Genomic DNA, 22,463 nt, shown 5'->3' with positions numbered 1-22,463 from the left:
TTTTATAAGTCCTGTTTAGAAGAAAGTGGTGAGAGGCGTCACGGTCCCGATTGCATTGACAGTCATTCATGCACATACACGTTAGCAATGCCTGTATTCTACCAAGCGTGTCCCGCTAACATGAGAAAACACCACCGAAGTGTTTAAAATCCATCCTGACATGTTGGGCATCAAGTTGCTGAGATATTTCACTCAAATCACAAACCCAGAGGAAAAGTTAGTGGATCACAAAAGCAGTTAAGATTCATCCTCCAGGGACAATTTCATAGCAATCCGTATAATACGCAGTGACATATTTTGTGTCTAAAAAAAAAAAGTCTAATTACTTTGGTCTCCAGATAGCAGCTCTCTCTGTTTCTCCCTTTCCTTCTGTCAGACACATTAGCTCCGTAGCATCGTCATCAAACAAATAGCTGCTTTATATTTGTGTCTCCGTGTATGTGGTCCCTTTCGTCTACTCCTCTGCATTCCCTCAATTGAATACATTAGACTTGAGGAATTCTCTGGCACGGTGCGTATAAAGAGTGTCATTGTAGGGAAGGCACAATGAGACATGGATGGATTCATACATCGAGCCTCTGTGATATAAAGTCTGCTCGGCGACGGACGCAGTGAGAGAGGAAGCCATTGTCCCTGGACTCGGACCAGAGTGCTTCACACTGATGGTAGAAATTCCTCTGGTGTCCTCCGAAATGACTCCGTGTGTGTGTGATATGTTCACAGTTCATCCATCATATAGTAGAGTATATCTCATCAGAATTATATAAATATTGTGACAAAATGACCAAGATGTTGATTATTTATCTTATTTATGAAGTTCTTCTATTACTTGTTTAATCCGGTTTGACTTCAGTCTTATTTCAGGACTGGATTATTTATGATTCCGTTAGATTATTTATTCTAAACTCTCTGCGGAGATCAGTGCAGTAGCCAATGGGAAGTCTCTGGTATTCTGTGTGACCTTTGCCCACCCCTTCCTTCCCGCAGCGCTGCTGTCCTGCGTGCTGACCTTCAACGTGGACCAGAAGAACGGCCTGTCCTTCGACGGCCCGCTGGACGACATGTTCGGCTACACCGTCCAGCAGTTTGAGAACAGCGAGGGGAAGTGGTGAGTGTCATCAGCGCCGTCGTTTTAACCGTTTCCTCTGACGGATGATTGGTTCGACACCATGTTCGTAACTCAATTGAATGCAGATTAAACACGATCTTAAACAGAGTGAAATAAAATTGTGATCTCTATCACTCAGTTATCATCTCTTATGTATCTAAATGATGAATGTAGTACCATTTTAATGTCTTGGGTTTTATGGGTGATCTGTCTTTGACATTAAACACCTCAGGCAGATGTTTGGACCCACAAATTGCATTTCTATCCAGCAGTTTTATTTTTATGTGCATTTTAATTTGCAACCCAAATGGAATGGAAATAAAAAAAAAAGAATTGTTGCCGCAATGGAAGCGAATTGCAACAAAATGGATTAAGCCCCTGAATCATGATGTATGAAGCATGTGAAATTCCTTTTATTACATTATTCTCTTCCCTCTGTGCTGGTTTTAATGGCACCTAACCGGAGAATAGCGCCACCAACTGTTCTGTTTCTTTAATTATATTTTCTTTTTAAAGATCTTCTGGAAATTCAATGAATATTCGAGCTGCATTTGGATGCAAACCCATCTACGCCGTGCAGAGGAAGTTGTCTAACGAGCAATATCGACTCTTTTCTGGTGGTCCTCGTTATTGTTTTTTCAGAAAACTCCCTGAGGATTGTTTTGGTAGAGGCCGGGCCAAAAAAACCCAGTTCATGCGTACAAACATTCAGTTTTAATTCAAATCCTCAACATTAAGAAAAGCGTAAAAAAGCCCTTTATTAACCTGTAAAACTAAGTGAAGGGGAGCGCTCCCCAGCTGCAGCTGTAATGAGGCTCCTTGCCTTTACTGTTGGAGCCGTAAACCTCCCACCAGAGTATCACATAGAGCCTGTAAACACACCGGAGCCAAGCATCCGTGGCTCCTTGCTAGAACCCTCTTTTTTTAAACCTTGTTAAACGCTGTTCGAGTGTGGTTAACGGCTCCGTGTCTACATCTCTCAAGCTTTTTATTACCCAACATGCTTCTCTCTCTCAACCTGTTGCGACGACCAACGTATCGATCTTATGGAGCTCACGTGAGATCACCTCCGATAATCCACTCCCGAAACGTGACTCTCGAGATATCGCCGTCTTCTTTTGTTCCGGTTCAGAGGGACGTGTTGAGGTCTGAGCGATAAGGGCGCCCAACGACATGGGTAAAGCAGTTAACGATCCGTGGCGTGAACGAGAACAGATGTAAGAAATGAAGAGATGAAACAATGAGGGAGAAAGTTTGCAGGAAACGAGGAGAGGGGGCAATAAAAGTGATGTTGTGTTGCATCCGTGTGGGGGAACGTAAAAGGATGGCGATCCTGAGTTGATGCAACACGCCAGTTGCTACGACTGATTAGTCACAGATGTCCCCCCCTTAGCTCCTCGGTGCACCTCAGCAGCGTTGAAAGGTGGATCAACCACACAGAGAAAATGTGTTACATGTGGCGGGCGGTTCAGAGAGAGGCAACCACATATCACAAAATTGCCATGTTGTCGTTGAGTGCTGCCCAAAAGAAAACCCCTTCTAAAAACAATCAACTTGTAACTTCTAAATGCAGAGACTCCTATCGATTATCCTGGCATCAACCAAACATCGGCCAAGCAGGAAATCTAATCCTGTAGTCAAAGGTTTAAATATCATACATCATAAATAATCAATAACGTTGTGGTGTTTCTCGTAGACGAGTCGTTCCACTCTGTGTCTCCTTTTAGATGACCAAGGGCCCATTAGAGTCCAGGAATGTTAATAAGGCTGAGTGTTTTTTTTAGGTTTACTGACGGAGCGACACGACATGTTGTGAAACTCACACATGAACACAGAACATACATGTCAGACACACACGAAAACTCTACTTTATAATAAACAATGTACCGATCTGCAACGCGTCAAGCATCAGCATATAACGAGGTGATAATAAGGTTGTTGTTTTTCTATTCCAGCATAGTTTCATACCATCGTTTCTGTGATATCAGTATGAAAGCCACAGATTCATTAGCCAATTATAATAATAGGCTATAACAGCTTTATCAGCCAATCTGAACCCTCTGTTTATGTTTAAGCGCAATTAAGGGCAAATCCAAAGTCACCGCTTATTTTCTGCACTAACATTTTGAATTGCGCTTGTTATCCTAGTTGTAAAACTGTGACGCTGGCGTGCGGTTGGATTTTCCAAACCAACCAATCCCGACCCTCCGTCTTTATTTCTCCCTTCAGGGTTCTGATTGGATCGCCGCTGTCGGGCCAGCCGGCCAAACGCACGGGAGACGTCTACAAGTGTCCGGTGGGAACGGGGAACAACACGTGTGTCAAACTGGATCTTCCTAGTAAGAACACACACTGTACTGTAGTGTGTGTGTGTGTGTGTGTGTGTGCTTCTTTTCTCACTTTCAATCTAACGTCTTCGGGTTTTTGGACAAAACAGCATTTTGAGGACGTCACCTCGGGCTTCAAAATAATCACGAGGCTCTGTGACGATATTGTGTGTCTGAGTCTCGATCTGACCGGGTCTCACAGGGAGGATGTTTGGCCCATCGGAACAGGAAGACAGTCAATAAACAAGGTTTTTTAACCAATTATATCTTGATTAAACAGATAAACGCAGCCTAGCTCCCCGTCTGCAGAGTCCTCTACGAAGAGTTTGGACTGAGAGCCGGTGGATTTCAACACAGCTGTTCACTCCTCAGATATCAAGTTACAGGAGTTTCCTGCAGTTGGTAAATTATTGGGTGATAATTTCCAGTCAGGGGCTGGAATGATATGAATCACCAGAGAGATAGTGCTTTGTTTGTTTGTTTGTTTTTATCTCGGATGAGCTGAAATCTCACAAACTCAAGTTCAGTCTGGAAAACATCCAACTGGGAATCGATTGAGCAACTACATGATGACATCAACGACGATGCTGTATTTTTTTTTTATCTGAAGTAAGACTTAGTTATTTACCTTAGATGAGGAAAGGGTTCGTCAGTCCCGCGGGAGTCACTCCCTGCAGAGTCACGGCGGACTTCGCCCCAGTCTGTCTCCGTACAACATATGCCAAACCACAATGAGCAAAGTTACATTTGTGCGGTGTCGATGTTGTAATCGTTAACCGCGCTTCTGTCCGAAATCTAACGGCGGTCATGCCGGCACCATTATGTGTGATGAAGTATGTGGATGTCTGCTAAACAGCACTGCAATAACTTTGCTTGGAAAATTGAATCCAAATGGCAAACAGTAAACAGAAACGGTTGGCTGCGCTCACAATGGCAAATTATAGCTGATGTCTCAATATGCTGACGATGTAACTGTAACATATCGAGTAAAACATATGCAATATTTTATCCATGTAGTGTATTTATAATATGTTTTTCTAGTTGTGAAAAGACTTCGGAGCATTAATATGAAAGCAAACAACTATTTTCTATATATTAAATATGCGTCTCATTGGCTAGCTCCTATCTGCCGCTCTGCACTCCAGAATAATGCACATAATATTATTACATCATCAGTAGCGATGCATTAATGTTTAATGTTGCCGCTCGTAAAAAAGTACTTTATGTACTGCTGGTTGCTCATCTTCTCTATAACCTATAATAATACATCAGAATGTACTTGTTTAACTTGTTTAATTGTACTTGCTGCGAAGTAACAAGCGAAGGAAGCAATTAAATAAAGGTATTGGAAGAAATTTGGACCTCAAATTGTGCTGCTTTTGTACTTGAGGTATCCTTGCTGAACAGCTACCACTTAACTTGTTTCTGTCTGTCTGTCTTTCAACAAATGTACTTATTGTAAGTCGCTTTGGACAAATGCTAAATGCACGTAATGTAAATGTACATGGAATGTTATGTACTTGAGTAAATGTACTCACACACATTCCACCACTGGTAATTCATAGCCGCCACTTAGTAAATAGTAGCTTTTCATTGATTTCCAAGAGGTCACTGCAGACGGAGACACATTGTGTGAAGTCTTGATTTGTTCTGATGGCTATCTGGGGTTCAAAGTTCACCGGGGACAAAGCGTGCATTCTCCTCCACAGATCCAACGCTGCTTTCAGTCGCACGAGGATGGATGGATGGATGGATGGATAGATAATGAGTTTCATGCATAAGAGATGCAACATGTAGCATAATAAGATCATTTAATTACGTGTTTTCTTCTGAGGTGTTTTCTAGCGTGAAGACAGGAAATAGGAGGTCTATAGGGAGAAGTCAGGCATCTGTATTCACACAGCGATGAAGAATAGGGCCAAACTTAAGCAATTAAAGGTCGTTCCGCCACATTACTAACACTGTTTCAAGTCGGTTCACAGGACGTCACATTGCTGGCTTTTAATGAGAATCAGAGATGGTTAAATATCTAAATTCCCTCACGGGGGATTGGTAAAGAGTTAGATTCTGGAGTTTGTGAGAATATATGCGGGGTGAAGAATAAAAGTCAAACACATCCAGGGCATTCCAACGTTGGTTTGTCATAACATGTTAATTTTAGCCACATGTTGTGATTGCTTCAGGATTCAAAACATTTTGGTTTCGGGGCGATGCATCCTTTTATTAATTGCTATAAGCTGCACGCGGAGGTAAAGGAATGGAACATGCTATATTTAACCACACGCCAGCGGGTTTTACTACAGCTCCTTGTGGTTGAAGTGAGGGAGGAGGGCGAGCAGCTCTCTTCCTATGGGAAAATACAGAAGAGGAATTTGTCCAGCTGTTCTTGCTCTCAGTTTGTCTCACTGTCTATTTTTTTTTTTTTTTTTTTTAGAAAATACAACAGTTCCCAACGTACATGAAGTGAAGGAGAACATGACCATGGGAACCACGCTGGTGACCAATCCCAACGGAGGGTTTCTGGTAAGGGGGAGGTGGCTCTTCATAGTATAGAAAACTGCTCTGTAGTCAGTTTTCCATACTGAACACCAAGACTGAACTTTGCATATTTCCTGCAAGAAACTGGGCAGCAAGTGTATGTTCACTAGACCTTTGGTCTCTATGGAAACATGTGGGCTTGACTCTCCCATGTTGCTCAGCTAGACTTCATGTCCTGGGAATGTAACGCTGTGAATCCACTGTAGAAATGCAGAAATGTAGGCTGTGTGTGAGTGTGGAGGGGGTTTTCTGGTTGGGAAATCCACTCAGATTGTGTTTGTGCACGGTTGTAGAGTCTGAAAATGATGGAAACAATTGATTATTGGTCAATACATACTTATTCCTGCAACTTATTTGGTCCGAACAAATAAAATGTTGGACTGTGAGGGCAGAAGTGTAACTCTTAACACTCTTAAAACATTTGATAATATACATCAAAGGTCTGACACGTGGATTCATTTCTTGCTTTAGTGCTTTTATTTTGAAGGCTGGTGTTTATCTAATGATATTCCCATCAGCCTTACTTATACACTGCAAAAATGGAATTTCAAGAAAGTAAAAAAAGCCTTGTATCAAGAAAATAAGTCTTATTTTTTGTCCAAAAAGAATATTAATCTTGTCAAGCAAGTTTTGCATTAGAAAAAATATCTCATTTTAAGAAAGTATGCCTTACTTTTTCTTGATAAGATATTCCAGCTAATTTTGAGCTAGAATGAACCAGAAAAAAGAGTATAAAAATGTTTTACGATCAAACCCAGCGGGGCACCAAGATTATTTGCCTTATTTTAAGAGTAAGACCATTTGCACAACATCTCAATTCAAGAATGCCATGAAACAAGGACAAAAGTTTTTATTATTAATATTTTCATTTTCATTACAGGACAGTTGCTTGGTGAGATTGAAAACCATATGGGATATTATGCTGCAAACCAGCTGCAACATGATGTTTAGTTGCTATGCTGCTACAATAACTGATGTATTATTATTTTGATAGTGAGGTTCAAATCAAAACTGGCTTTTCAATCTGTTTGATTATGATGGATCTGGAATGCAGAAGTGCCCTTTTTTTTTTGGATGTTGAATTGAGCAATTGTATTGCAAAGTTAATAAAAAAAATTAACTGGGGCGGTCGGTGGCGCAGTGGATAAGGCAGCCGCCCCATGTACGGAGGCTCAGCCGGTGGCGCAGTGGATAAGGCAGCCGCCCCATGTACGGAGATCAGTGGTTCGACTCCCGGCCCGGCAATCTCCTTCGCGAATGTCTTCCCCCTCTATCTCCCCTTTCCACACTGTCTCTCTCATAATACAAATAAAAAAGGCTTGCATGGCACTCCAGCCATAAAAAAAAAAAAAAAATTAACTGAGAAAGTTTCAAGTCAAGTATCTTGATTTAAGACATCACTTTTATATTTGTTATGCTGTTTTAAGAAATTATGTCTTATTTTAACTACTTTTATGCTCATTATCAATCCCAGATTAAGGTGTAATTTCTTAAATTAGTAAAGAGACTTAAATTCTAATTTTGAGTAATTTAATCTTGAATTAGTGTTTTTTTCATTGCTTGTTTTAGAAGAATTTGGATTAGTTTAAGATTTTCTGTCTAGTTTAAAGTCTCATTTTAGTCTTTCGGAGCTAAGAAATTTGGGCTTATTTTAAGAATTGCTTGTCAAGCAAAAAAAGCTTACCCCATTGGCAGATTTTTCTGCTTGATACAAGATAATTTGATTGAATATGAGAATATTTTACTTCTTTCTAGAAGGGCTGTTTTTGCAGTGTAGTTTGTGTTAATTGCTAATTAGCTGATATTGCTATGCATGTTAGCATTTAGCTCCGATGTGGAGCCTCATAGAGCTTCCAGCTAGTCGAACCCTCAACTCCAGTATTCCTCCCATTGAAGCACCGAGGTCGTGGAGTTTGAAGGGAAATCTGAGGAAATGAGGCTGAAAGATCAATAGATGTTAATCAGTTTTCCAGTTATTGTTTGGTCATTTTAAAGCTCGACTGCCTCGCAGGCTCAGTTTCTCCTCTTCCCTCCTCTCTCTTTTTCTCTGGAGGAGTAAAGTCTGTCGCGGTTTTTAATCGTCTCTGCGTAATCCTCCGTTTGAGTAGTTCTTTCCTCTTGGTTCACCCATGACCTCATGCTAGTGGAAAGCTAACCAGGCTACTTTCTCCAGCCACCAGCGTCTCTGTTTGTTTGAATCTGTGTGTGTGTGTGTGTGTGTGTGTGTGTGTCTGTCCACAGGCCTGTGGTCCTCAGTACGGCTACATGTGTGGGCAGCAGCAGTTCATCTCGGGGGTCTGTGCCAACGTCAGCGATTCCTTCCAGATCCTCAACTCTGTGGCTCCGACCGTGCAAGGTAACGCAGACACACGGCAACATCCACACAGCAACATCTATACAGCAACATCTATACAGCAACATCTATACAGCAACATCTATACAGCAACATCTACACAGCAACATCCACACAGCAACATCCACACAGCAACATCTATACAGCAACATCTACACAGCAACATCTATACATCCACACAGCAACATCCACACAGCAACATCTACACAGCAACATCCACACAGCAACTTCCACACAGCAACATCTATACAGCAACTTCCACACAGCAACATGCACACAGCAACATCTATACAGCAACATCTACACAGCAACATCCACACAGCAACATCCACACAGCAACTTCCACACAGCAACATCTATACATCTACACAGCAACATCCACACAGCAACATCTATACAGCAACATCTATACATCTACACAGCAACATCCACACAGCAACATCTATACAGCAACATCTATACAGCAACATCTACACAGCAACATCCACACAGCAACATCCACACAGCAACATCTATACATCTACACAGCAACATCCACACAGCAACATCTATACAGCAACATCTATACAGCAACGTCTACACAACAACATCTATACATCTACACAGCAACATCTATACAGCAACGTCTATACATCTACACAGCAACATCTACACAACAACATCTATACATCTACACAGCAACATCTATACAGCAACATCTACACAGCAACATCTACACAGCAACATCTACACAGCAACATCTACACAACAACATCTACACAGCAACATCTACACAACAACATCTACACAGCAACATCTACACAGCAACATCTATACAGCAACTTCCACACAGCAACATCTACACAGCAACATCTATACAGCAACATCTACACAGCAACATCTACACAGCAACATCCACACAGCAACATCTACACAGCAACATCTATACAGCAACTTCCACACAGCAACTTCCACACAGCAACATCTACACAACAACATCTATACAGCAACATCTACACAGCAACATCTACACAGCAACATCCACACAGCAACATCTACACAGCAACATCTACACAGCAACATCTATACAGCAACATCTACACAGCAACATCTACACAGCAACATCTATACAGCAACTTCCACACAGCAACATCTACACAACAACATCTATACAGCAACATCTACACAGCAACATCTACACAGCAACATCTACACAGCAACATCTATACAGCAACATCTACACAGCAACATCTACACAGCAACATCTATACAGCAACTTCCACACAGCAACATCTACACAGCAACATCTACACAGCAACATCTACACAGCAACATCTACACAACAACATCTATACATCTACACAGCAACATCTATACAGCAACATCTACACAGCAACATCTACACAACAACATCTATACATCTACACAGCAACATCTATACAGCAACATCTACACAGCAACATCTACACAACAACATCTATACATCTACACAGCAACATCTACACAGCAACATCTATACAGCAACTTCCACACAGCAACATCTATACAGCAACATCTACACAGCAACATCTACCGGCCGGCGTCTCCGGGAGAGGAGATTATAATCTGCTCATCTCAGTCGTGCCACCCAAAGACGCTGACATCAAACTCACCCTCCCTCGGCGAGGAGGGAGATAAGAGCTTTCTTCCCTAATGTAAACTTGCCCCCGCTCCTCTCTGGTCCCTGTTGCCGCGTTGCATGCCCAAGTTAGGAGACAGTTTACGGCCGTCACTCTGCTTCTCAGGAAGGAAACGGCCCAGAAATATCCACAGAGTAAACAGTCTACAGAAATGTTCTCCATTTTCACTTTCTCTGATTATTTCAGTATCGCAAACAAATACATGCAGACTGATCATATATACTGTTTATAATATTACATCTTAAATTAAAGAAGAACATATAACATCTGATGGATTGTAACAGATTGTGTTTTTTTCTGTACATAAGTGGTATAACATGTTAATTTGTGATCTTCAGATATCACCTAAAAGTATTAAATAAAAAATAAATATATATATATATATATTTAATATTTCCATTAAATGTTCTGTTCTGTTGATAAACTTCAGATTGAACCTGTGGGGGTCACGACCCCAAGCTTGGGGACCGGCCCCCGCTGCTTTACATTATTACATTTTCATCCAGAGCTACTGTTTGTGTCTCTCCTGTGGGCACAAACAAACAGGAAGTGGACTGCATGAGTTACGTAATCTAATTTCTTTCTTTGGAGGCCAGACGGTCCCGTCTTTGGAAAAGTTCAAAGATATAAAAAAAAAAAAAAAATAAAACGGATAATTTGTATAACATGAGACGTCAAAAGCCAAACTTTCCAATTAGATTAACTGTAATTTCTGGCTTTGTTCCAGAGTGTGGGAAGGAGCTGGACATCGTGATCGTTCTGGACGGGTCTAACAGTATCTACCCCTGGTCCAGCATCATTGATTTTCTGAGGCGTTTCATCGAGAACATCGAGATCGGACCGAAACTCTCACAGGTCAGTCACGTGAATAATAAGTTGCTCTTTGTCTACGGAGAGTTAAACATGAGGTTGTGGAATCAAACACGGAGGGATAAATTGGGTTATATAACATTAGACTGACACAGAAAAAGGATGAATGAAGGACTACATGTTTCACATTATATTTGATGGCTTAATTATTGACTTAAATTATGGAATTTTCCGACGTTGAAGCCTCTACAGTAATTTTAGCCTCTGTCTTAGTAAGTTATACCTCGAGTATATTTCTGTCTTGGATCGCTGCTGGATCGGGCGGTTCCGTTTTTATTATGGTTGCATTGATCTGGCCTGGAGCTTGTGGAGTTTTCCAGAGGGGAGACGCTTGGAAAAGTCACATCTTCCATGGCTGCTGGAGTCCTCTGCCTTCTGTATAAGGAACATTGTGTCACATGAAACCCACCAACCACATCCTCTGCAGACTGTCTGGGGAGGGAGGAACGGAAAAATGACTGTTAATGTAGGATAACGTTTATAAGAACGTGTGTGTGTGTGTGTGTGTGTGTTTTCCAGGTGGGCATAGTGTCCTACGGTGAGAATGTGACTCACCGCGTCAACCTGAGCCAGTTCGACAACACTCGCAATCTGCTGGAATTCGTAGAAGAGCTTCCTCAGCAGACCGGCTACAAGACCATGACCTTCCTGGGCATCGACACCGCCAGGTACTCGCCATTCGCCCGCCCGCTACATCATGAGGTCATCCCCGTCTGGCCGGGTTCAATCGCCACGTGAATGTGACCACGTTCCCTTCAAGTCGGCCGGAAAAAATGAACTCAAACAGGCTCCTTAGCTTTGAAGCCTTCCTATTGGTCAGACGTGTCATTCACTGTGCTGTTATTGGTCAGATTTCTCCTCACTATCCAGCAGAAGTTCTCTGATTGGTCCAACATGTGTCTGGTCTCGTGGCTCCAGACAGACACCACAAATTCTGATGGGTCATTTACAGCTAGTAGCGTAACCCCCCCCCAATCTGTGACCAAACCGTTGGTGGTGGAGTTGCATTGTGGGTAATGCGATCGCTAACATGCATGCTTTCAGCAGCTGCTCCATGAAGTTGTGTTCTTTTAACTGAATTAAAAAAACGTTTTGCACCGATCAGGGAAGAAGCCTTCACGCCGGAGCGCGGTGCTCGACCCGGGGTGAAGAAGGTCATGGTGATTGTGACTGACGGAGAGTCACATGACTCGTACAATCTGGACAAGGTCATCAAAGCCTGCGACGACGATGACATCGAGAGGTTCGGCATTGCTGTGGGTACAACCTGCCGTTGTTTTCACAGAATATAATAACGCGTGTCGAGGAAGTGAACGCTTTGTTCTAACAATAAGCAGAAAAGTTTCTTTGTTATTCATGAAAAGTGACATAAAGCTCAAATTCAATCAAGGGAAGGTGTTGATCAACCAGTTAGTTTCTCAGTGATACTTTTTAAAGCCCTGATGTGTTTTAATGATTCCTTGTTGTTTCCAGGTTTTAGGAGACTACAACCGACAGAACAAGAACGCAGAGGAAGTGCAGAAGTTCATCCGGGAGATTGCGTCCATCTCCAGTGAGCCGCTACAAGACCACTTCTTCAACGTGTCCGACGAGGTCGCCTTGTTGACCATCGTGGATTCTCTGGGAAGCAAGATTTTTGCCCTGGAAGGTAAATATTGTCCCCGTAAACCAGAAAACAAGCGTATTAATCACGTGAGCCGAGAGTTAGATCACAAGATTGATGCCAGCGAGTCTGGTTCTGTATCCAAAGTATTTAAAAACACATCACAGCATCTTCTATCGCCGTTATGTACGTGCAATATCTGACTATATAACTGTCAATTTGTACAATAATTCCTAAGTGCACTATCATCTTAAGATCCTACTACCTCAATACTACAGAATACTTCTAACAGCAAATACACAAACGGACCATATAGGGATGTTTTTTATATGCATACATTCTACATACATAACTTATTTGGTGTCATTATATAATTATTTATCATCATTATTTATCATTTATTTATTATTTGACTACTCTTACAGAGAAATTTCAATTTCCTGAGGGATTAAAAAAGTATTCTGATTTTAAATAAATGAAGTAATGGAGTTATTTCTATTCTACGCACTGCTTTGAGAAACATAATTTTTATTTATTTTTATTTACCGTGGCATGAGAGTTGTGTCAACCTTTTCATTTAACTACGAATTACATTCCCCACTATTCCTCTAAAGAGACAAATGCTCTCTCAATCATACAATTACTCATGAACGTCACAAACACTAACAACATTTCATCATGTGCTGTTTGTTTCTAGATTAAAAGATTAAAAATGTTCCTTTTCCGTCCTCAGCTACAACCGGAAAGTTCACCTCCTCCTTTGAGATGGAGATGTCCCAAGCCGGGTTCAGTGCACACACTTCCAAAGTAAGTGAATATACAAATACCATATAAGTAAGAGGCACTGTAAAAAGAGCGAATACCAGACGAGTGCATCAGATCTTCAGATCACAAAGTTCACGTGTCTGCAGGCGTTTGGCTTGAAAAGGGAACTGTTTATTTTATGTGCTTGCGTGCAAACCGGGATGTGTTGGCGTGGAATGCGCGCTCAACTAATGAACCCGTCCAGACACAAAGCCGCAGTGTTATCGCCGGTGCATCTCCAACCCGCCGGAGATTCACGCGGTCACCAGAAGGTCCCAGACAGAGGCGCTCACTGTCCTCTGCAGACTCCAGGCCGGTCGGATGCGATCGTGCGAGGCGGTCAGAGAGTCGATCAAAGGCAGAAACACCAGGAGCGTTGAATGCACAAGAGGCGGCGAGGGAGGTTGAATCACATGTTTGTTCACTACTGTAAGAACAACACGCTTGCTTTTACACCCCTGGCTCACTCATTAGGTATTTCCTACATCTATTTAAAGACACACTCCACTCTTACGCCCCTCTTCCTGCTTCTGACTCCCGTTTTTCTTGGATTCTTGTGTACACTGTCTCCGCCGCGGCTGCAGGGCCTCATTCAACCACTCCAACGCACTTCATTGTGACTAACCACACATGCAATGCCCTGTGAGAACCCCTCCCCTTCCTATTAGCTCACTCTGTTTCCTGCAGACAAAAATCAAAGATTGAATGACCTGTTAACCTTCTTTTTTTTTTAATGGCTTAATTGTTTAGTTCGTTAATGACATAGTGAAGGTACTTCACTTCCAAGGCGTTTCTTCAACATGCACGATTAATTTGGGAATGCAGAAGTAATGAATGCTTATTGATTTCCTGGAATCATTTATCAAAAATAGTTGATGATTCATTTTCTATTGATTGATTAAGTGAATACGTTTTTCAGCGCCAAACAAATGTTATGAATTCATTCATCTCACCTGGTAATTGTGACTGACTGGTAATGTGATAATTGGACCGGGTCAAAAGTGATTACTGATGCATTTTAATAGGAATAAACAGAGGATTGTGTCTGGAAACAAAGTATTTAATACTTAATAAGAATCCATTCTTCCAGAGCAGAACCTTTTCTTGGCATTTAGTTTTTCTTCCACCACCATAATATCATTTAATTGTACAACACTCGCTAACAGGAGTCTTCCAATGTCATATCTTGCTCTTCCTCGTATCTCCCCTGCTGTCTCTGGTAGGACGGCGTGTTACTGGGAGCAGTGGGAGCGTACGACTGGAACGGGACAGTGGTCATGCACATGGCTGGAGGAACAATCGTTCCGGGGATGACCCAGTTCTACGACCCGGAGACCGAGGCCGGGTACGAAGGGCTTGCCGGCTACCTCGGTGAGTTCACTCATAACATCTTGTTGTTTTTGTGCAGAGATAAAGAGATCTGGGAATAAATCTGTCAAGAGGTGAACAGCTGCAGAATAAATACAGTCTGCATGGAGGAGTAGATGAGATATGTCATTAGTATTACCCCGACAGCAGATGCTGTCCCTCTCTCTGTCACATAAATAATATACACAGGCTTCTCCCTCCGCGCTGCTGCCTTTTAAGGCTCCCAGAGCAACGGCAGCATCTTACTACCAAGTTATTTAATCAACAAGTCATTACAAAAAGCACTGGAGGGTCCAGGCTCGCGTACTGTAAACCCAGCTGGCACATGCTCACACGTAGCGGTGCGACTGGCCTCGCTGCATACGTAGCCTTTATGTGTGACTCTATGTCTTTGTGTTCCTGCCAGTTCCCTGTTAGGTTTTATAGTTTCCTCCACACAGCGAGACAACCGACTGAAGAAGCATGTAAAAATATCCTTCAAAGAGAGTCGGGCTTGTTTTTCTCAGGATGATGTTGTTTACGTGTACTGTGCATGGGTTTCTACTTGCGTGTGTCTGCAGGCTATGACGTTCAGTCGGCGTCCACGCCGGATGGAGTGCTGTACATCACCGGCGCCCCGCGGTACAACCACACCGGCCGGGTCGTCATCTATCGGCTGAATGAAGGGAACAACATAGTCGTCTCACAGATACTGAAAGGAGATCAGGTGAGTCGGTTTGGGGTTTCGGGGGAGCCTCCGCCCCTCTGTGGGGAACTTTACAGGGTTACAGCAGCAAAAGGGGATCAAATATCAAAAGCATCAGCAGATGCAAAATACAGGATACAATAATGGATTATGTACGCAGTATAAAACAAATTAACAAAAAAACAGACCTCTTTTAATCAATCAGATTAGATGAGATGAGACTCACATGTTAGAGGAGTACAGAGAGGGTGAAAGGTATAAAAAAACTCCTGTGGCCTCGATGTGCAAAGAACAACTTGGACAAAACACAAATAAAATATCGTAGAATGTTTTGTGAAATGTGGCTTTTTGTGTTTTGCAGATTGGTTCCTACTTTGGCAGCGTCCTGCAGACTGTCGACGTGGATGGAGACTCCTTCACGGATCTGCTGTTGGTTGGAGCGCCAATGTACATGGGCACAGACAGAGATGAGCAGGGACAAGTCTACGTCTACAAACTCAACACAACAGTACAGAACATTATTATAAATTTTTTTTTAAAAGGAAGAAAAATGATTGTGCATTTGTGTGTCTTTGATTCAGTCTCACTGATTGTTGTCGTCTGTGTTTACTAGGGCGGACAGTTCCAGCACGAGTTCACGTTAAAGCCCGTCAATCAGTCCTGCTGCACCGCCCACTCCGCCAGCTGCACCAATAAAAATTCGCCGTGCGGCGCCCGGTTCGGTACGGCCATCGCGGCGGTGTCCGACATGAACCTCGACGGGTTTAACGACGTGGCCATCGGCGCACCTCTCGAGAACGACCACCGGGGGGCCGTCTACATCTATCACGGCGACAAGACGTCGCTGAAAGAGAAATTTGTACAGGTGAGAACTCACTAAACCAAATACCAAAGGACCTGGACTTGCTGGTGAATGTCACATTTCCCATAAATGTGGCCTTTGTGGCCCCGTGGGTCATGTGAACTTTGCCCTCGCCTCCTCCGTGTTGACTTCCTGTCAGACTCACGTAAAGGCCGGGTTGAAATAAACCAGAATATTATCTGAATGTGCTCTAATCGGTTCTGGGTTCTCTCTTCAGCGTATCCCTGCCGGTGGGGACGGAGTAAAAGTGAAATTCTTCGGTCAGTCCATTCACGGAGTCATGGATCTTAATGGAGACGGAATCACCGATGTTACCATCGGCGGTCTGGGAGGAGCTTCGCTGTTCTGGTGAGACGATCTAAATATCCCCTCCTCAATCTCCACCCGTGTCCCCGGAGACTTCCTCTTACATCTTACATTGATCGGGGTTTAGACAGCTGCACGCGTCCCACTGGGCTCGTGGGCTTGAGACCAACAACTTCCTAATGATCTCCTTGTTTTTGTTGTTGGACTTGAACCTTGAACGTTTTTGAAACATCAGCCCACATCATGATTTAACTTCCCAGACAGACCTTCTCCCACAGTTTCTCCTGGCGGAGGCTCAGCTAAGCTGTGTGAAAACTCCATCTCCCCAGTGGCTTCCAGTTTAAATAGGATTTGGCAGCGGACGCCCCGGTCTTCCTGGACTGTTGGCTGTGTTTTTAGAAAAGCTCAACGGTTGGACGGAGAGACTCGAGGCCAAGTTTCTTGTTCCTTCCTTTGAGAAAGTCGATGATTGCGGGACACATATTGCACGTACGACCATTTTCAGGTTTGCATGTCCGTCTCATTTCACCAGGTCCAGAGATGTTGCAGAGCTCCGCGCCAACGTGACCTTTAACCCCGTCAAAATCAACCTGCAGCAGACTCAGAATCAGTGCGAACACGGCGGACGCAAGTCTGCATGCGTGACCACCGAGGTGTGTTTCGTCTACAGCGTCAAATCTGACAAAAAGGACGCGAACGCCGCCGCCGGTGAGCCAATCAGACGTTCCGTTCGTTTTTACGTCTCGGCCTCCTCACTGCCAACGTGTTTGTGTTTCATCGTTTTTCCTGTTGTGTCCCGCAGATATCCGCTACAATCTGACTCTCGATGCTCTGCGTGCGAAAGCCAGGGCTTCATTTATCAACTCGGACGATAAAAGCGATCGTCGGATTTCAAGGAGCTTCTCCATCAGAGACCGAGAGAGAAAATGTCTGCGAGAAACCTTCATGATGTCGGCAAGTTCTCTGATCTTTATGACGTACATGTGGTGTTAGTTATGCTCTAACATGTATGAAATCAACCCCAGATCTATATTTTGAACCACGTATCTACAAGACGGAGTAATCGCATCAACTGTTCATTCATGAATTATACATTCTCAGCCTGTAAATGGGGTTTTTGAGCCAGAAATGAGACGGGACAAGGCTGCGAGAAGTCAGGAAGACATCGGTTGTAACATGAACCAGACCGGATCAAAGCATGCCGAGGTCGGCCCCCGTGCTGCTCCCAGTGATAAATTATCTGGAGGCGCTCGGAGGGATGGGGAGAGGAGGAGACAAAGGAAACAAGAGGATGAATAAATGTGACAGGTCATGGGAGATTTCTACGAGTGGCCTAACGAGCACATTTGCATCCTTCGTGCAGCAGCGTGTACTACAGTACCATGTGACATTTAAAGCCGTGCGCGCCAAGTGTCTCGTTCCAGGCGTTCACCGCGGCAATGGATTTCTCTGATTAGCCGCCTCGGGGCGAGAGAAAGAGGAACCAATCAGCGGAAAACAGCTGTCGTCGCTGTGTGAATAGCTTCTCTATTCTAGGGCGCCAGTTTGTGCAGAGAAATTCCCACATCGGGAATATTTGTCGATCTCACCTGAATCCAAATGATATCACAAATGACCAAAACTGTGTGCTCAATGCCTCCTTTACATGTCAGTATCTGCCGAGGTCCAATCAGACATGTGTCTGACTAAAGTCGCGGCATGCTTATCCCCCTTTTCAGGCTGAATCGCAGTTTGGCACAGCTTCAACAAAGACTACATGAAAAGACAGTACGTGCGATACTGAAGCCATTCCTTCAAAATCGTCGTCTTTGGGTCGTTTAAAAGACTCTGCACCTCCACACAGGTTTTTCCAGTTATTCTGGTGGATTAGAGTTGATTTAAGCCATGCCAGCGGCGCGGTTCTAAAGGGGGACCGCCGGTCTCCGGGTCCACCTCTCTGATCCAGACTAAAAGGTTTTCTGTCGTGTACGGACTGCCGGACGAGGTGATTAAACACGCCGACGCTGGTGATCCTCTTCTGTGGTTTTTGAGAGGAACAACTATTGGATGGGTTTATTATAGACATCCATGTCTCCAGCAGGATGATTATAACATTACACCTGATAATGTTGGAATTGTTGGCGCCCGGTGCTCTGTTTAATCTAATTCTGTCTGTCTGCTGATATATTTAATATAAGTGGGAGATATTGCCTGTCTGAAAACTCTCATCACAATTCAGACATTGACGTTAACTTTTTCTTTCTGACTTGCTTGTTGCTCATATTTAATCTTAATGTCCCGAGTCAGGGGAATCATCCAAGTATGTGGGTGGATCATTGATCATCCTCTTCATCCACCTTCAACTCTGTCCTCTTCTCCAGGCCCGGCTTGACTTCCGAGACCCTCTCATGGTGTCCTTGGAGTTCGGACTCGCCAACGAAGACCAAGGTCCCGTCCTGGACGAAAGCCTTCCCAGATCCATCAATAAGACGGTACGACAGTTAACACTTAAAAATAGGAAGTGCCAAATCACAGTCAGCAGAACATTCACAGAGTCAACAGACGGGAAGGATTTGAACCCTCGTCTAAAACGTCTTCCGTCTTTATAATCTGAAGCAAAGTGTTCCCGTCTACATCAGCATCTGTAACAGCTGACTGGCATCCTTCAGTGTTTCCTCCAGACTGCATTAGCGTTTCAACACCAGCAGTCTTCCCACACTCCCACATGCATAGTTGTTCTAACGGGAGGATAATTGTAGCCATGAGTGATGCGTCCCGATAAAGAGGGGAACCATTACGTGAGAGAGTAACAGAGACTGCCTGGGTGTGTGAAACGGAACAGCCAAGGCAACACTTCCAAACACCGGAGCGTACCTGAAGTATTTACGAGGCTGTGATGTCATCATAGTAGCGATGCACGCTGCAGCGAGGAAGCGTTATAAGGACCTCTCCTGTTATTGTTATTGAAAGGAAGAGAAGCGACACACACACACACACACACGAACAGAAAGCGGAAAGTCATCAAACGGAAGTTTTTCTCTTGACGTTGTGCTGCATGTGATATTTTCTCGTCCCGTCTTGGGAGAGCAGACGCCGCCGGTCCAGTGGGAGAGCTTTGAGAATGGGAAACAAATTCAACTGTGACCTGCAAGCATTCTGGGAGAAAAAGGGAAAGGAAGTGAAAGGTCATCTCGGTGCGAGACGTTTGATCCGCGGTGCAAACAAATACGCAGAAACGACGGCCGCCTCGGACTCTCGTTCCTCTGCTCGTCATCGTTGTTCCAGTATTTTAAGAACCGCTTCCAACATGTATTTCATGCTTATGAAGATACTCTGCACTGAGTATTTATTTGTGTGTTGATTTCCCCCCCAAGAAAGAAGTTCAACTAACAAATCTTTGAATGACAAATTCTGCTTCTCCCTCATTGAAAAATAGAAAATCGATTAAATATGTTTTACCATCATTTCTTAAGTACATCGTATCTATGGGGATTCCGACTATACAACATAAATGATGCTGTGATGGTGGTCAGCGGATGCATTTAATGAAGAACACAGGTCAGATAATAGAAACGTGTGTTTCCGTGTTGCAGATTCCCCTGGTGGACTGTGGAAGCGATGAGAAGTGCATCGCTGACCTCTCCCTCAAAGCCCAGCCTAGTGTCAAAAAGTAAGTTGGCATCAAAGTGTATTTCCAAAGGCTGTTTAAACAGTTATTCTTATGTAGCAGCAAACCCTACCAGTGCATGACTGCCCCCCTGTGGGCGGAGATGTGCATCGCAGCATTGCTGAGCGTTTTCATTTGCTTCCCCCAGGATGTTGATCAAAGCAAACAAGGACAAGATCGACGTGAACATCAACGTCCGAAACAGCAAAGACAACGCCTACAACACTAAAGTCATCCTCAGCTTCACACCGAACATCAACTACGTCAAAGTAGAGGTGGGGTGTCTGGTGTCCCTCCGTGTGCGTTGTTGTCGTGTGTGTGCGTGGATTGAGATGTGCGTGATGACGTTTGGTTTTTATCTCGCCAGCCGGAGATGGCGTGCACTCTGAATCACACCAAGGTGGAGTGTGCTGTGGGGTATCCCTTCTTGGGAAGAAACGTAGAGGTTAGTTTCATACATTCATCAGGCTACATGCCACCTGTACTATATATTTATTATTATTAGTTATAGTTTTACTTGCTGATTGAAGAGGTGATGTCATCCACAGGAAAATTTCAAAGTGAAATTTGAAGTGAATCCCGAACATGTCAAGGAGGTTATTCAGATCAATGTGACTGCTACAAGGTGAGTCAGTTTTTTTAATATATATATATCTATATCTATATATAGATATAGATATATATATAGAAGTTGTTTGAAAAAAGCTGTTTCTGTTGGTGGAACTATAAAAACATTGAATAATTTGTTTCCCACAGTGACAGTGAAGAGCTGGCTTCGACCCTCCATGACAACGCAGTACAAATCTCCATCCCTGTGAAGTATGAAGCTGGCCTCATCTTCACAGTGTGAGTAGCCGCTCTCCTTACTCATATAGATATATATATATCTATATGATATAAAGTTGGAGTATTTTGTTTTCAGACACAATCCTCTGTTTATTCCTATTTAAATGCACCAGTAATAACTCATGAATCCATGCGTAACACGTCGTAAATAGTCTCTATAGTTCATTTGTGTCGGAGATGTTTCTAATAACATTAATCATAACCCTCTCTGATAAATGCATGTGATGGTCATTATTAATATTATTAGTTAAATGTGTGTTTGAGGGGTAAATGGATGTATGTTCTGCTATTCAGGACTCCAAACACAGAGTTCAAAGAGAGGGAACATTAAACTGGATATAAAAACGTTGACTCCTGATGCACGATGACGTTCTGTATCTGCTGGATGTGTAAAGACACAACTGCTGTCTAACAGGTTGATATTATGTCAGTGTTTGTTGTGCTGCCGGAGAACCAGTCGGTGCAGGTTTAATTAAGTCATTAGGGACGGCTTAAGAGTTTAATATTTCATATGTAAACAATCAGATCTAATATCTGTGTTTGTCTTTCAGGCGTCCCGTGGACGAGCACGTCGTAGTGAAAGAGGGCGAACAGTATGCCAGTGTGTTCAACGAGACCTGGATGATCGGAGAGGAGGTCAACATCAGCTACACGGTAACACAGAGGCTGTCTGGGGATTTCTTTGTTCGGTCGTCCACGGCGACGCTACGGCGTATTAATAAAATGGACGCCTCTTCTCTGTTTCCCTCACGTCTCTGCAGGTGGAGAGGTCGAGTGCCATGCCGTCTCCACTTCTAGACCTCACGGTGATGTATCCTCACCTGTCTCCTCGGAAGAACAATCTACTGTACCTGACGCACATCGCCACGAGCCCGCAGGTGTGTAAACAACACACACACACACACACACATCTAAACGGACCCACCTTCACACCTCTCTCCTCTCTTTCCAGGTGGAATGTGACGCCGAGTCTTGGATCAACCCTCATAAAATCAACCCGAATGTTACAAATCCCAATCCAAAGAAAGAAACGCTCAGTGTCTTCCTGCTGGTGAGTGATGTTGCCTCGAGACTGCCGACCCCCAAAGCCAGATTACTAGTGAGACCAGCATTATTTAACTTTAGGGAAATACCATCCTCACCCTCCATCCTTGATTCGCCCCGCAGAGCTGTGAAAACCTCCACTGTGCCTCGTTTAAATGCTCCATCCCCGAGGCCTCGCTCAGCCAGGTCAACGTCACATTCAGAGTGTGGAAACCTACGTTCATCAAGGTGGGTTCTAACGTCATACGTGGGTGCTGATTGGTTGATTTGGTTTGTCGACGGGAGAGCAAACAGCAGCTTTGTCTTCCAGGGCGAGTTCTCCAGCCTGTACATGCTGGTGAACGCCACGCTGGGCATCATAAACACGGACCTGTATGAGCTGAGCAGGAGCGACACCACCAGAAGTGTGAGTCACTGCATCAGTCAATGCTTGTGTGTGTGTGTT

General features: G+C 43.6%; 1 protein-coding gene across 1 annotated transcript in view; it reads left to right on the top strand.

Annotated features, from left to right (window-relative positions):
- Positions 1 to 22,463, top strand: part of itga1 (integrin, alpha 1) — a 36,799-nt gene that overhangs the window by 11,612 nt on the left and 2,724 nt on the right. Inside the window, exons 2-28 of the mRNA XM_084035338.1 lie at positions 988 to 1,108; positions 3,338 to 3,447; positions 5,870 to 5,958; positions 8,215 to 8,329; positions 10,712 to 10,839; positions 11,374 to 11,522; positions 11,960 to 12,110; positions 12,328 to 12,502; positions 13,191 to 13,264; positions 14,485 to 14,632; positions 15,190 to 15,335; positions 15,676 to 15,822; positions 15,928 to 16,179; positions 16,394 to 16,524; positions 17,015 to 17,190; positions 17,285 to 17,436; positions 18,843 to 18,953; positions 20,055 to 20,131; positions 20,277 to 20,403; positions 20,496 to 20,573; positions 20,677 to 20,753; positions 20,885 to 20,974; positions 21,526 to 21,628; positions 21,736 to 21,852; positions 21,927 to 22,025; positions 22,142 to 22,246; positions 22,329 to 22,424. Coding sequence (XP_083891464.1) covers positions 988 to 1,108; positions 3,338 to 3,447; positions 5,870 to 5,958; positions 8,215 to 8,329; positions 10,712 to 10,839; positions 11,374 to 11,522; positions 11,960 to 12,110; positions 12,328 to 12,502; positions 13,191 to 13,264; positions 14,485 to 14,632; positions 15,190 to 15,335; positions 15,676 to 15,822; positions 15,928 to 16,179; positions 16,394 to 16,524; positions 17,015 to 17,190; positions 17,285 to 17,436; positions 18,843 to 18,953; positions 20,055 to 20,131; positions 20,277 to 20,403; positions 20,496 to 20,573; positions 20,677 to 20,753; positions 20,885 to 20,974; positions 21,526 to 21,628; positions 21,736 to 21,852; positions 21,927 to 22,025; positions 22,142 to 22,246; positions 22,329 to 22,424 — 3,344 coding nt within the window. The remainder of the gene's footprint in view (positions 1 to 987; positions 1,109 to 3,337; positions 3,448 to 5,869; positions 5,959 to 8,214; positions 8,330 to 10,711; positions 10,840 to 11,373; positions 11,523 to 11,959; positions 12,111 to 12,327; positions 12,503 to 13,190; positions 13,265 to 14,484; positions 14,633 to 15,189; positions 15,336 to 15,675; positions 15,823 to 15,927; positions 16,180 to 16,393; positions 16,525 to 17,014; positions 17,191 to 17,284; positions 17,437 to 18,842; positions 18,954 to 20,054; positions 20,132 to 20,276; positions 20,404 to 20,495; positions 20,574 to 20,676; positions 20,754 to 20,884; positions 20,975 to 21,525; positions 21,629 to 21,735; positions 21,853 to 21,926; positions 22,026 to 22,141; positions 22,247 to 22,328; positions 22,425 to 22,463) is intronic.

The sequence above is a fragment of the Eutrigla gurnardus genome (assembly GCF_963514095.1).
Source record: "Eutrigla gurnardus genome assembly, chromosome: 19".
NCBI lineage: Eukaryota > Metazoa > Chordata > Actinopteri > Perciformes > Triglidae > Eutrigla > Eutrigla gurnardus.
The sequence above is the reverse complement of the archived record's forward strand: the minus strand, read 5'-3'. Positions and strand labels throughout refer to the sequence as shown.